Raw genomic sequence first — 13972 nt, 5'->3', positions numbered from 1 at the left:
CCCGCTGTTGTATGTTTTTGCTTTTTTGGTTGATGCGTTCTGTAAATATTCCTTTTCAAATTTAAAGCCGCTGATTGATCAGTCTACCGCTATTCTTTTTATTTCTAATACATGTACACTTACTTAAATACACGTATACTCAAATCCTGGCTCTTACTCCCATTGACAGCGCATGGAAACAGTTGTCTCTATCTGGGTAAGTCCGGAACCCTTTGATGTCTGTTCAGCTTCTCTTCTGAAGCCTGACCTAGACAAAACGACTATGAGAGTGAGTTAAATCGGTTCAAATCTTTACCTTTTGGCTTTTCAATCACTGGGACTCATACATAGGAAGCAGCATGGTTATGGTCACTTTTTCAATTTTAGAGTTCTGTTTAAGTTTGCGAAATGTGCTCTATTCACAAGATAGCTATCTGATCATTTTCGCCTACTCAAATTTCTATCCTTCGCTAATAGTCTATCTGGCGATCAGCTTCAAAGTATTCTCCAGGCGATAAGCCAAGAATATTGTTCCTACATCCCAAAAAGTTCGGCCAAGGGTGACAGGAATCGCACCATCACACCGATTTACCATCCCATTGACTTACTTCTCAGAAGCCTTGATGAGGTACTGGCGCATGCCAGAGTTCGGGGCCTTGCCAAGGGTCTCAATACCAAGACCGACAGAGATAGTCAACTCGTGGATCTCAGCCTCAGCGCGCTTCCAGGACTTGAACATCTGGTAAACAGTACCAGCAGGGACATTGATGCGGAACTTACGGCAGTACATGTTCTTCTTAGCGGTCACATCGAAGTAGTGCATGGCCTTGTTGAGTCTGCTCCGGACATCCCAGTCAGTCAGGGGGTTAACACCCTTGATACCAGCATGATCCTGGAGACCCTGGAGGTAGTTAGTGAAGAAGTCATCGTACTCCTTGGTGAGGTAGGCAGCGTGAATAGTGCCGGCATCGGCGCCGGGACTGTCCTGGCCGACAATCAGACGGTCATCAGAAGTGAGATGGCCCTTGAATTCGACGCAACGATCCTTGGCCATGTCGTCTGGGGCGTTGAAAAAGATGGAACCGAGAGATAGAAAAAGGCGAGCAGTAGGACGAGTCTGCTTAAAGTAGACATCACCCTGTTGAAAGCTTCCCCAGAGACCAATGCACTTCACTTCAGGGAAGGCAGCCTTGGCCTTGGCGAGATGGTCGACGAGAGAGGGGTGGGAAAGGTCAAGAGCGACGTAGACACATTCCTTACCTTGATTGATGAAGGCGCGGACATAAGGCATGAACTTACGACTGTTTGCGGCCCCGAGATCGATGATATGGGTGCCGGACTTGAAGCCCTGGACCACCTTGTCGGCAGTAGCCTTGATAATGGCCATCTCATCCTTAGTCTGGTAAGACTTAACTGCGATGGCATTCCACTTTTCCATTCCGGTAGTGTATGCAACTTCCTTGGGGAAATCGCCCTGTCCAGAAAAGGCCTTGGGGAGTTGGTCGTTGACGAAAGTGAGGTCGATGAGAGAGCCACCAATGTCGATGATCTCGCCATCGAGAGGGTAAGCGGTAGAGCGAAGCGAAGACATGTTGGCTGACTTGGCTGATTTGTCTGTTTGGTGAAGTAGGTAGAGTGTTGTTGTAGAGATGTTGTGAAAGTAATGGTTGGTTGAGTGTAAGATAGATGATGATGATGGTGATGGTAGGAAAGATTTGAGGTTGAAGAAGCCGAGAGGGAGATACTTAAACCAGGGCAAATGGTGAATACGGAGGTTGTTCTAGTTCTCTATGTGTTCATGCCAGTGCCAACTATTCCGAAGAGCGAGAGGATGTTCCCTATGTTCATGCCAGTGACAGCTGTTCAAAGAGCAATGTGTTCGCTATGTACAAAAGGTGGACCTTCGAGATAAGGGTTTGTTCCGACGAACAGAGGATCGAAACAAAGGAATAGAAAATGAATAACCTCGAACAATATGTGTAGACTATGACCCATTCTATTATATCTACTGCAAGCTGCAAGCCGACGGATGTTCACGTGCTAGGTAAGCTGATACAGTATTCTCCTAGAGTCGAGTTTTGTGCATGATGTCTGGATCAAGGCAAGGAGAGACTATGTTCAACTATCATGCCTCTCGACCTTTCTAATGCTCACGGCGCTGGTACTCAAGAATGAAAGTTAACAACAAAGGGTTCAGTCATATATAATTTCGCAGCAGAGACACCTTTAACGACCTCTGCTCTAAAGTTCTTGGGTCCTAGATAGTGAAACCTACAGAATCCTTTCTCCAGTTATCACCAAGGTCTATGTTAGGCTGTTATAATTGTTCCTGCATTGCCATTCGCCAAGGTTGCATCGCTTGAAACCTACAGAACTGACTTGGTTGGAATGTGAGACAGTTGAATCTGGACGCTTGGGTCTGTTATCATCCTAGTAAAAGAGACAGGAGGAGGACAACTGCCCATCGCAGACGGTAAAGACAAGGAAGACGTGCTTCAAAGTCGTGCTCAGTCCAATCATGCTTTCATTCCTCCCACCACAGTGCCACGCAGACTTTGCTCACAGATAGGGTATGTGACAACTCAAGCCGCTAGGCTACAGAGCCAAAAACAGGGCCTTGGGAGTAGACTAATAGATAGCTACAGAGGGCATTTTCGTTTGTGACTTTGCATGGAATGTCCTGGCAGACCACATATTCATGCTTCAGCTGAACTCGAGGATTGATGGGTTACTGGGAGTCGTAGCTGGCTGAACTTTGACAGAAGATAGAAAAGGAGTCCATCAGAGTCGCCGTGATAATTCAGGTCCTGCGACTTATCTATATACAGGGACTATCCCTCTGCATTTCAACGTTTGTCTCCATCTTCATCAACACATACTCAATTACCAATCCTCCTTACTCGCAACACCCACACGAGTTCATCTTGTCGCTTCATGTCAGACCACCGCAAAGAGAAAACATTCGCAAAATAAAGATTTTGTTCCAGAACAACACTCAACAAACCCTCAACTGGGTTGACTCCGGAGTCGAACATGGCGAACGAAGCGTTGTTGCCCCAGACCAAATCAACTCCCGCGATACCGGAACGGTGTTACAGTACAGGTTTGATTTATGATAAGATGATATGACAATTAACTAGGCATAGCGATTCGTGGCAGTGACGTCACAGATACAGAGCACGTGAAAGGGGTAGCTTGTTTGCTTGTTGCTTAGTATTGAGTTGTCACTCAGTATGAACAAACCGGAGCGTCATACGGTCGTAAGCCTTTAATCGGTTGGGCAAAAAGCAAGTCGGAAAACCTGAGAGTCTCACATAACAAAGCACATCTACATTTCGCCGACAAATGAGCTTGCCCAAAGAGCACAGATCGGCGTCATAATGACCTTGAACAACCCCTGCTGTCGCGTCAACCCCAACGCCTGTCAATTGATAATCGGAGCATTCCCTCCACGGGGATATGATATCGAGTGATAAGCAATCCATCAAAGACAATTACCTGATATATATAAACATACCTTGGCATGGAGGTTTGACCTTCTCATCTATGATCAACCCCATTTCTTTAGGTGACACAACTTACATAATGGATACAGCACTGCAAACTGGCCTCTCAGCAGGCATGTCGGCCGTCTCTGGACTTCACTCTAGCAAACCAAAGTGGGCTGATCCCGAAGTCGCTGGCGACAACGTTCTCCCTACATGCTACTGTCCAACAGCCCAGTCCCGTGTCGAATTCCCGACCGCACAAAAGCCAGTCTCGGCATCCAACATCTGCGTCGGCGCTTGGTCATGGGGCGATAAACCAACTTGGCAATACCACGAAACTCAATTACCGGATATCATCCGAGCTTGGAAAACTTTATACGAAGCAGGCATCAACTTCATCGACACGGCTGAGGCGTACGGCAACGGAGAGAGCGAAAGGATTGTTGGGGAACTCGTCAGGGACTTGCCACGCGATAGCTTCGTCGTTCAGACGAAGTACTTCAGCACACCGCTAAAAGCGGCCAACTTCATATATCCTACTGAAGCGCCCATCAAGAGTCTTAAGGGCAGTCTTGAGCGCATGGGTCTCGATTACGTGGATATTTTTCTTGTCCATGGACCTATTCATCCACAGAGCGTCGCTCAAATCGCGGAAGGCATGGCACAATGCGTGGAACAAGGCTTAGCTCACTGTATCGGAGTAGCCAACTACGATGTCGAAGACGTACAGAAGATCAACGATGAGCTCGCCAAGTTCAACATCCCTCTCGCTACAAACCAATGCGAGTTCAACATCTTGCGCCGCTATCCCGAGCTCAGCGGCAATATCAAGAAATGCCAAGACAGCGGCATGATCTTTCAGTCGTACTCCTCGCTTGCTCAGGGACGCTTGGCGGGGAAGTACAGGAAGGATAGTCCGGCACCCAAGTCGCGTCGATTCAGCAGTTACAAGATAGAGTACTTGGATCCGGTATTGGAAACGTTGAAGACCGTTGCTGAAAGACGAGGGAAGAGTGTTGCGGCCGTGGCGCTGAATTACAACATCAGCAAAGGTGTCCTACCAGTTGTCGGGATCAGGAATGTCGAGCAAGCCAAATGTGCGATCGAGGCACTCGGATGGAGGCTTACCGATACAGAGATGAGGGAGATCGACAAGGTGAGCATTGCGGGTGACAAGACGGTCTTTTGGCAGCAAGGGTGAGTCGTCATATTGGACACTTGGATAGTATCAACTCGTGGGATATCAGGATGATAGACTAATAAAGAAACTTTACATCGTTTACATAATAAGAGACGAGCTACGTTCGTACTGTCGCGCTCAGTTAAAGGAGCCACCATTCTGCAACCAATTTGCACACTCCTCTCCAAGTTCCTCCTTCGCCTTTTCCAGATACCTCTTATTATCCTCCTCAGACAAAACATCCATCCAGCGTCCATTCGATCCCTTGTACACAAAGTCTTGCGCGCCATTCTTCCATGCGATCTCAGCCTGAGGTGGCGACGCAAGAGCAGCATGCTCCTTCATCCAGGCGAAAGTGCAATGCTCAACGACCTCTTTGAACTTGTCCTCGGGCATATCAGGCGTCTCAAGGAACTCGGCAATCTTGCGAATCTCGCCATCAAGATCCTTCTTAAGATCATTGAAGTGGATGAGCATCATGTTGGGCTGGTGGCGCGCTTCCCACCATCCTCGGATGTGGCTCCAGAAAGGCCAGCAGATGGAGGGACGCGTGTCATCCTCGACAAGATCAATGAGCATGTCTCTGGGATTTTCGGAAGGTCGTTGGGGACCTGGTCCGTCGAAACCCGTGTTTTCGAAAAAGCTGTAAAAGGTTGGCGTGGCGGTATAGAAATGGTTGTGCATGCTCCAGACCATATCACGACCGTCGCGTGCGATGAAGATGTACTTGACTTCGGGCTTCCAGACCAGAGCGTCGATGGGCAAATGTGTTTTCATGAAGCGTCTGTTAGTCTGGCCTTCGACCATGCCGAGCATGACGTCTCGAGGGACAATGCGGAGGTCAACCCAAGGTGAGAGGGCACCTGCTGGGACGGTCGGGTCACCTTCGTGAATGAGCTGAGAGACGATTTGTTGCACCCACTAAAGAAAGTCATTAGTTAGCAGCTGTCCCTCGATTTCGGAGAGATGAGAGCATACTGTTGTGCCTGACTTCGAGTAGGTAGCAATGACGATATCGTCTGGTCTGAACTTCACCTCGTTCCACACTGTTGAGTCCATGTGATGGTTGTTGACCTCGCGGGTCTTTTGAGGCATCTTGCCAGCGTTGCCGTTCGTAGTAGCCATATTGTTATGTGATGAAGAGGGTTGATAGTGGGATTATGTTGGAGGAAGTCATGATGGTTTTTATACCTTTACTTTCTGATGATCCGACCTAACCTGACATCACTACCTACTCGAGCTGCTTTCCCACTCAGCTAATCTTAACTGCACGTCAGACTAGAGGGTCCGATACCCAGGTGGGTGGGTAACAGAAGAGCTGGCTCCTGAGGCTTAGACCGCCAAAATAAAGTCGCCTGGGTTCTCCTCTGATCTCACCTGAGGTGGCCCATTTATTTCGGCTCAAGCCATCGGCGGCCAATTCTTCCCATGACATCCTGACGACACCCTTGCAAGACGACGGAAGTCGGATGAAGTTTCCACTAATCTTCGGAACTCGCTGGCGTGAATCCACTATCATAGGCCCGTGGAACGCTTAAACGACCAGGAAAAGTTAGAGATCAGCAAGGTTTGCACGAGGGAACCAGATACCTAGAAAGACTTACCTCAGCCCTACCAGTCACTAATCCAGGGTTATCGGCGAGAGCGAAATGGCATGTGAGCTCAATGACACTTTTCTGCTGGAGAGCGGATGGTGGTGCTGCATTCGGACGGATAGGCGGTGATCAGCCAGTCATGTTAAAGATGGCAACTTGGCAAGTGAGACGGATGTGTGTTCCCACCTCTATGCTTGCTGATGGCATGGATTGATATTTTGAAGTAAATACAATATTCCCTTTGTTGTCTTCATCTGCAGTACGCATTGGGTTTATGACGTATGTGCCAAACACAGCCCCGGTTCTCCACCAGTACAATATGAGCCTGGATGATTTGAAATACAAGAAACTAAACCATGACCGACTAACCCATGGCGGAATGAGTCAGCGGATAAGACGGATTGGAGATGCGAGAATTGACAGTGTTAACTAGTGCAGTTTACAAGTCAATAAGGCTCAGCGCTAGTATGAGGTGCTGACCGTAAATTCAGGGTTATCTACGGTCCTACGGGGTAGGATAGTCAGCACTACTGGTCCCCACCAGAACCAGAAAGCCAGGGTCTTTCTATCACGATTTCAAATTAGGTAGCATGAAGTTACTCATTGGCTAGTCGAGAAGGGGTGCTAACCATATCAATTTCACTGCGCTAATGCACTGGCGAACATGGTTAGGGCTGATTCACCTCGGGCCTTTTGAAGCGTTCAAATTCACCTCTCAGGTTTGAGTGGACACAAGCTATATGTTGCTGACACAGCATCATTCTTTTGCAACAGTATGAGAAGAATAAGACTCGCTTCAGAGTATATTGAATACCTGCAAAGGATACAAAAAGTGAATGGAAAGTTTAGTTACATTTTGGAATTGTTGGATCATTGTAGCTTCAAATTCGATCAACAAGACAAAGGAAACAGTTCAAGGCAATGAAGGGAAAGGAAGTGTTGACGAAGCGTTGAATCATGTGTTTGTCTCGTGGCTTTCTAGAAAGCAAAACCAGTTGGGGATACTTATGATAAGTCATGCCGACTGACCTTTGGTTTTCTTTCATGTTTTAGTGTAACTTTGTGACATATCACTCTGTCACCAAATCTCTGCGCCGACAAAGACGAAAGAAAGAAGGTTCATTATGTAAAAAGAAAAAGGAGATTATGCAATACGTATATCTCTTATCTTTGTTCGTTCTTGAACTCCACAAGGTGAGGCTGTCGTGTTCTGAAAGCCGCTTTGTGAAGTTGGGTATTTGTGGCCTCACTCAGCGGTTTCTGGATCGAAAAAATTCCTAAATACCCTGAAATAAACAAAGATAAAGGAAATTATGAGTTTATGCAACAATTGCAGCAAAGAAAAGATGAAAACGTCTCCATGCGGCTGGCGAGTGAAAGGGCGTGTGGCACAATGGAAGGAGGGTTTTTAGATCAGTGACGGGCACCTGCCAGAATCAACCATGATATGAATATCAATCCGCCCACGACCGTCCGGAGTTCTCTCCTACATCAAAACATTCCGACAGCCAGCCTACATAATTCCAAGCAACAGAAAAATTACGCCTGCTATCGTCAACTCCACCACTCCCCGCACTACGATCATGTCTCCTCCGCGAGCAACCACGGTTAGCTCCGCGATCTTCAGTTTGGTACCATTGACTGTACAAACCCAGAATCTGGTGTCAGAATTAGCAAGCGAGTCGTTTGTTCGAAACCATGACGGCGAGGACGTGATAGACGTCGACTCCACTCCCGATCGTTGCGGTGGTCTTTACCCAGCTACCATGGGCAAAAAAAGCGATGTCAAAATCGATCGCAAGTTCATCGCCAACATTCAGGTTTCCTTCGAACTCCACAAAGAGACCGGCGAGATCATGCTGGTTGACCACTCCCCGAGCCAGAATTGCAAGGTCTACTACGTGCAGAGCGACGACGAAATCCGCGACTTTTACAAGTTCCGTGCCCTGGTACTCAGTCCTGCCGCCAACACAATTGCGATCACCTTTGGCGGATCCATCAAGTATGTCTTTTACGTGGAATGGCGCATGAGAGACCCTATCGATCTGGAGGCTTGGAAGAGCTTGGAAACCAGGACTGGGCAGATCCAGACACTCAGAAGCCACCCACCGACAAAACGCCTAGAAGGTGTTGAAGGACGACACCACGAGCTCCGGTTTCTGTTGCAGAAGGAACTTGCTAACAATTTCTGTACGCGCACTACTATTAACAAATGTATCGATCTCAAGACCGGGCATTGTGTTGCGGTCAAGACCATTGTGGATCTCAAACACAAGCGCTACAGAGAAGAGGGAGAGTCGCGCAAAGAGATAACTACGGATCTGAGCCATGTGGGTTTACCAATCTGCTTTTTTAGAAACGCGAACTAACTTTAGGAGCCTCATATAATTGAGTTTTTCCAAGTTGAAATCCTGTCGGATTACTATCATCTTGTTATGGAACTGCAAGACGGAGATTTAGGTGGCCTTGTATGCACCCAGGAGTTCAAAAAACCCCTGCAGCTTTTTACCGACACAGATACTGTTGGACGTCCCATACTGCTACAGATGTTGAAAGCCCTGGACTACCTAGCTTTCAAGGATATCATCCATCGGGATATCAAGCCGCATAACATTCTCTATCGACGCATTAACGGCGCTTATCACTACCGACTCGCTGACTTTGGCGTTGCAACAGTTGCTCCTCACGAAATGGTTCGCTGCGGGACCAAAACGTTCATGGCCCCGGAGGTGGAGGACAGAGACACAGACTTCCCTCATACGACCCGCATTGATGTCTGGGGGCTCGCTATATCTGTCTGTTGGATCTTCGGCCTTGACGCCAGATGTGGTGAGGGTTCGTCTATTGACGTGGGACGGCATGTCATTTGTCCCAGTTGGACTGGCGTCTTGGGACAAATGCTTGACCAGGACCCTTTTGAACGACCTTCGGCGGGCGAGGTGTTGACGCTGATGTTCAATGGAGAGGGCCGGATTACTGATGAGTGATGGATATGGCTTAGACATATTGGTGTGCTTGATTTGTACTTTGTTACGCATATCCTTCTCGGAAGTCATGTATGGCCAACGTACTGGTAAATATGAACGCAGGTCTGGTTTTGTTGGAGTTTGATTTGATACATGGAAACGGATCGGAGACGGAAGACGCGGCTCGTTGATAGAGTAAAGAATTGATGTTTTGAGCCTTTATGAGAGTCAATGTCCTTGATTGTATACAAACCTGTTTGCCTTCGCGATATTTGCGTTCCGCTGTTTGCTGACCTTGCTGTCACTCAAGAGCTCCTGGTTCATGATAACAGCTGTTCCGCATCAGTTATTCCAACGAAATCTTTATAGCTCATACAAGAAGTGTTGAAAGTATTGAGACCGCACCCTCGAGATGATGAATCTGAGTATGGAGTAAATGCAGATAATCCATCATGTCTCGTGTCGAGCCGTCGGGTCGGATAAATATTGATACTCTCCTCAAGACCCAGAAAGGCAATAGTGTAACCTTGATCAATGTCTAAGCGACCAATCAGACTCTCACGAGTGCGCAAGGCCCCGCAATCCTCACGATGACCAGGATGAGATATTGAAGATGGTGCAGAACGTCAGATTTGATATTAGCCGTTTCGGCATGTCCCCGGTTTGAATTACTATCTATAAGTATGTCAACCTTTCCCTCTGGATGAATGGACTTTCCAAGCTTTCTCTCCTTTGCAGATATCCATCGCCATGAACGTCCCCTCCATCCTATACACCGGCGCCTTCGCCTTGCTTGTCTACTTCATCTTCAAACACACCCAACAGCGCAGCAAAGGCCCATTACCACCAGGTCCCAAAGGTCTACCCCTTCTTGGCAACATTCTCGATCTTCCTCCTTCAGGGACAGTCGAGTGGAAACATTGGCAGAAACATGGCGACAAGTATGGCCCGATTTCTTCCGTATCAGTACTGGGCCAGCTGTTTGTGATTCTGCATGAAAAACAGGCTGTCGTGGACCTCCTGGAGACCCGTGCAATGAAAAGCTCATCGAGACCCAAGTTGACCTTCGCAGGTGATGTGTAAGTATTGACCCTACCCATTACTTTCCATCACTAACCTTTCTCTTCATCTAGAGTCGGATACGATAGTATCATGGGCATGATGCCCTACGATCGCACCTTCCGTTTACATCGAAAGCTCACAGCGACGCAAGTCAGCAGCAAGTCTATTGGTCGATTCGAGCCCATCCAGGAAGTCGAGATCCTACGACTACTGAGGCGCATCTATCAAGACACAGATAGCAAGAACTTACCTGAGCATCTAAACCAGTGAGTTAATCCCTACATCCTAAATGCAGTATCTGACCATTACTCAGGGTTTCTGGCTCTATCATGCTCCGCATCCTTTACAACTACGAAACCGACCCCAGCAAGAATGACCGCATCGTCTCCATGGCCAACACGGTAATGGAAGAGTTCTCTCACTCTACCAGTCCAGGCGCGTGGATGGTTGACTTGGTCCCTTGGCTTAAGCACCTCCCCGAGTGGATGCCTGGGGCAGGCTTCAAGAAGACAGCCAGAGTCTACCGAGAACATTTACTGCAAAACGTCAAAGATCCCTATGACTATGTCAGAGATCAGATGGCGCGCGGCAACGATGATGTCTCGTACGTCGCTGGCTTGGTCCAAGATATCCACCGCAAGATTGACCCTGAAGAGGAGAGCGTGATTCAATGGACCGCTGCTTCTATGATGAACGCCGGCACAGACACAACTGGTGCGACGCTACTATCCTTTTTCGCAGCTATGGTCATCTACCCCGACGTCCAGAAGCGAGCCCAAGAAGAAATAGACCGTGTTGTGGGAGACTCTCGTCTTCCTTCTTTTTCCGACAAAGCGAATCTTCCCTACATCAACGCCATCATCCAGGAAGCGCTTCGCTGGCATACCCTCGCACCTATGGGCTTCCCGCACATGACGACTGAGGACGACATTTACAACGGCTTCTTCATCCCTAAAAACACTCTTTTATTCCCAGCAGTATCATCTATCACGCACGATCCCGAAGTTTACCACGACCCGATGGCGTTCAAACCTGAGAGGTACTCCACGCCGTATAACGAACCTTTGCCGTCGGATGTAGTGTTTGGATTCGGGCGTAGGGCATGTCCCGGGAAGTGGATTGCTGAGCAAACAATGTTCTTGGCTATCGCGCAAATGCTAGCTGTTTTCACAATTGGAAAGGCGGTTGACGAAGAAGGGAAGGAGATTGATGTTGTGTATGAGCAACTGCCGGGTGTCATCGCTAGGGTGAAGCCCTTTCCGCAGAGAATCATGCTGAGGAATGAGGCTTATGGACGTTTCGTCAGGTAGATGTATCAATCTATTTAGTTTCCTATCGAAAGGTTTTGGTAGTGAGGTAAACCAGGATATGTATGGATGATGTTGGGCCACAAATGCAAGCTACCAAGCGTACACGCCGTAAGCCCTAAAGCTCCATCATAGAAGATTGGATCTGTCAAGTAACCCTTGGGTCGATGTCGTATATGTTTCATCCAAAGCAAGTCGATGCAGTCCTGTTATGAGCAGAGCTGTTATGATGGGCTTCGGTCAGTAGAGCTGTCGTTGTGTTTGACCGTTGTCGGTTGTTGTGTGGTTGATGTTGGTGTAAGAAAGGAAGAGGCTCCACAGGGAAGCGATTAAGGAAGTGTTTGTGACCAGGTTCAACCTTTTGTTTAGTAACGAAAAGATATGACCGTTGCATACAGGATCCCACGAGAAAGGTTCCATAGTATGAGAGTGACCTCGAAATCACAGGACCTTGACTGACAGTCTTGGGCTGCTAACCCCTGACATGAGCCCGCTAATCACAACTGTAGTACGATACGTTCCTAGCCCCTGTAACTAAGTTGCTGCCTTGCCCCCTCACATCCTTTCGCGGACAAAGAAAGGGAGAAGCAGTGGAGGACTTAGTAACCTGAAGTGGGGCACTCCAGCGCACACATAATCCAAGCTCACACGTATCTCATCTCCTCTCATCTCAACCTCGACTCTTATAAACAAGACGAAACAAAACCTCTCCATGGCCGATGACTGCGTTATCTGCGGAGGTGGCTTCGCCTACCACAATCCTGATAGCAACCCGAGTTGGGCCGCCGTGCTTCGTATAGGTAATTTGTCTAACTCCGTCTCACATTCTATGCTGATCAGAACCTTTCAAGCTCGTTGTCGTCCAGGGGACTCGAAGGTTACTATCACAGGACGTGGTTACAAAGATGAATACGGCTTCTTCGTGCCCACGGATCCAGATTGTTCAGTTCCCAACGAGTCTTCTGAGGCTGAGCTAGAACGACATCGTCGCGTCTCTGTAACGCGAGAACTCTCTGAAACTCAAATTCTCGTGTTCCACGAGTTCTGTTGGTCTATGCTTCTGGATCATATGTCTCTGTCTGTGACTATTGGATACGAGAAAAACAGCATCGCCCAAGCTCTCTATGATCTTATGCTTGATCTCCCACGGGGCGAACCTTGGGGCGCCTATTTTGGTGACTTTTGTTTTGGGAAGCAGCCAACTGAAGACGATTACTTGAAAGCGGATCCCAATAAAGAGTTTACGTTTACGATACATGGTAGGAGTACCCTTCCTTACCCGACCGACCAAATTCCGGTGTCTACTCAATCCCGACCGGATCGTTTCTCACAGTTACCCATCGAGATCACCTATCATATGGTTTCATTCTTGGATTTGCCATCGCTTTGCAATTTCCGACTATCATCAAAGTTCATCGCCAGTCTTTGCAGTCAGTACAGACTCCCTCAAGAGTTTTGGGAGAGCCGTTTCGCTGCTGAACACGAGATGGGTTTCCTCCCACTGGTCTCCAGCTCCCTACCCGCGGCACCCGATTGGAGACAACTGTACTTTGATCTGAAAGAGGATCTACGAAGCCCTTCCCAGATTCGTCACCTGCGACGCCGCCGGAGGATTTGGAACTGCGTCAGGGATCTGCGTCAGCTGCTGACGATGCTCCTCCAGCAAGATCAAAATATACGAGACGTGCATAGTGTCAGAGAAGATCCTTCACTACATGAGCTTGTTGCTACTCGGAAGGCCCAGGCTCTCTTACAGATACCATCGACACGCAAGAGCTTACAGTATGTCAACCTCGATCCCCAATATTGGGGAGCCGATATGATCCGATTATCTATTTCCACCATAACCAACAACTCTACCGAGTACATATGTGGTTTCAGAGTCCGTATCGAAGATGGAACAGATATTGGGGAGGTGGTCTCGCTTGCGGGTCATATAGCGCCTGCTACTGAAACTCATATCTCTTTCAAGCCATCAGACGATTTGTTGCATGTCCGAGTAACTGTATCTTCCGGCGGTTTACTTGGCCTCGAATTCCAGACACGGCACATGCAGGATCATATGATTTGGAAATCGACAGGCCAGCTTCGGGGTCTACCGTTTTACTCTGACATCATCAGCCTTGATGCCCGAGCGAACAGCCGAGTCACAGGGATCCTTGTCGGATTCGATGTAAGTATCACCCGTTCCACCAGAGAAGCGGTCTAATTCCAGCGATTCATAGTTGTTCAAGGCCACATCTGTTCAACTGGTCGAAGATATTCGCCATCGGGCCTCCTCCAGCCGCCTTGGTTAGAACTTCTACAAGTCGACCTGAGTGTATTTGCAGTTACACATAAACAAAGATCACGAGATCACGCCTTCGATTACTGGAACTGCAGCGACATGCTACGA

General features: G+C 48.1%; 6 protein-coding genes across 6 annotated transcripts; 4 read left to right on the top strand and 2 right to left on the bottom strand.

Annotated features, from left to right (window-relative positions):
* Nucleotides 1-583: 583 nt before the first annotated feature.
* FIESC28_06960 (uncharacterized protein) lies at nt 584-1570 on the bottom strand (the record flags this gene model as incomplete). The annotated part of the gene is made up of 1 exon (XM_031161102.1): nt 584-1570. One exon carries the CDS (start codon nt 1568-1570, stop codon nt 584-586), a length of 987 nt encoding a protein of 328 aa, XP_031014905.1.
* Nucleotides 1571-3564: 1994 nt separating this feature from the next.
* On the top strand, nt 3565-4668 carry FIESC28_06959 (uncharacterized protein; the record flags this gene model as incomplete). Its single annotated transcript, XM_031161101.1, has 1 exon — nt 3565-4668. The coding sequence occupies one exon, from the start codon at nt 3565-3567 to the stop codon at nt 4666-4668; it is 1104 nt and encodes a 367-aa protein (XP_031014904.1).
* A 117-nt stretch (nt 4669-4785) lies between these two features.
* On the bottom strand, nt 4786-5772 carry FIESC28_06958 (uncharacterized protein; the record flags this gene model as incomplete). The annotated part of the gene is made up of 2 exons (XM_031161100.1): nt 4786-5568; nt 5626-5772. The coding sequence occupies 2 exons, from the start codon at nt 5770-5772 to the stop codon at nt 4786-4788; spliced, it is 930 nt and encodes a 309-aa protein (XP_031014903.1).
* Nucleotides 5773-7825: 2053 nt separating this feature from the next.
* On the top strand, nt 7826-9229 carry FIESC28_06957 (uncharacterized protein; the record flags this gene model as incomplete). The annotated part of the gene is made up of 3 exons (XM_031161099.1): nt 7826-7849; nt 7898-8572; nt 8618-9229. 3 exons carry the CDS (start codon nt 7826-7828, stop codon nt 9227-9229), a joined length of 1311 nt encoding a protein of 436 aa, XP_031014902.1.
* Nucleotides 9230-9958: 729 nt separating this feature from the next.
* Nucleotides 9959-11580, top strand: FIESC28_06956 (uncharacterized protein; the record flags this gene model as incomplete). Its single annotated transcript, XM_031161098.1, has 3 exons — nt 9959-10287; nt 10342-10536; nt 10584-11580. The coding sequence occupies 3 exons, from the start codon at nt 9959-9961 to the stop codon at nt 11578-11580; spliced, it is 1521 nt and encodes a 506-aa protein (XP_031014901.1).
* Nucleotides 11581-12289: 709 nt separating this feature from the next.
* FIESC28_06955 (uncharacterized protein) lies at nt 12290-13874 on the top strand (the record flags this gene model as incomplete). Its single annotated transcript, XM_031161097.1, has 3 exons — nt 12290-12377; nt 12429-13750; nt 13803-13874. 3 exons carry the CDS (start codon nt 12290-12292, stop codon nt 13872-13874), a joined length of 1482 nt encoding a protein of 493 aa, XP_031014900.1.
* Between the last annotated feature and the right edge of the window lie 98 nt (nt 13875-13972).

The sequence above is a fragment of the Fusarium coffeatum genome, assembly GCF_003316985.1.
Source record: "Fusarium coffeatum strain FIESC_28 chromosome Unknown BRIP53273_contig_148, whole genome shotgun sequence".
NCBI classification, from domain to species: Eukaryota; Fungi; Ascomycota; class Sordariomycetes; order Hypocreales; family Nectriaceae; genus Fusarium; species Fusarium coffeatum.
The sequence above is the reverse complement of the archived record's forward strand: the minus strand, read 5'-3'. Positions and strand labels throughout refer to the sequence as shown.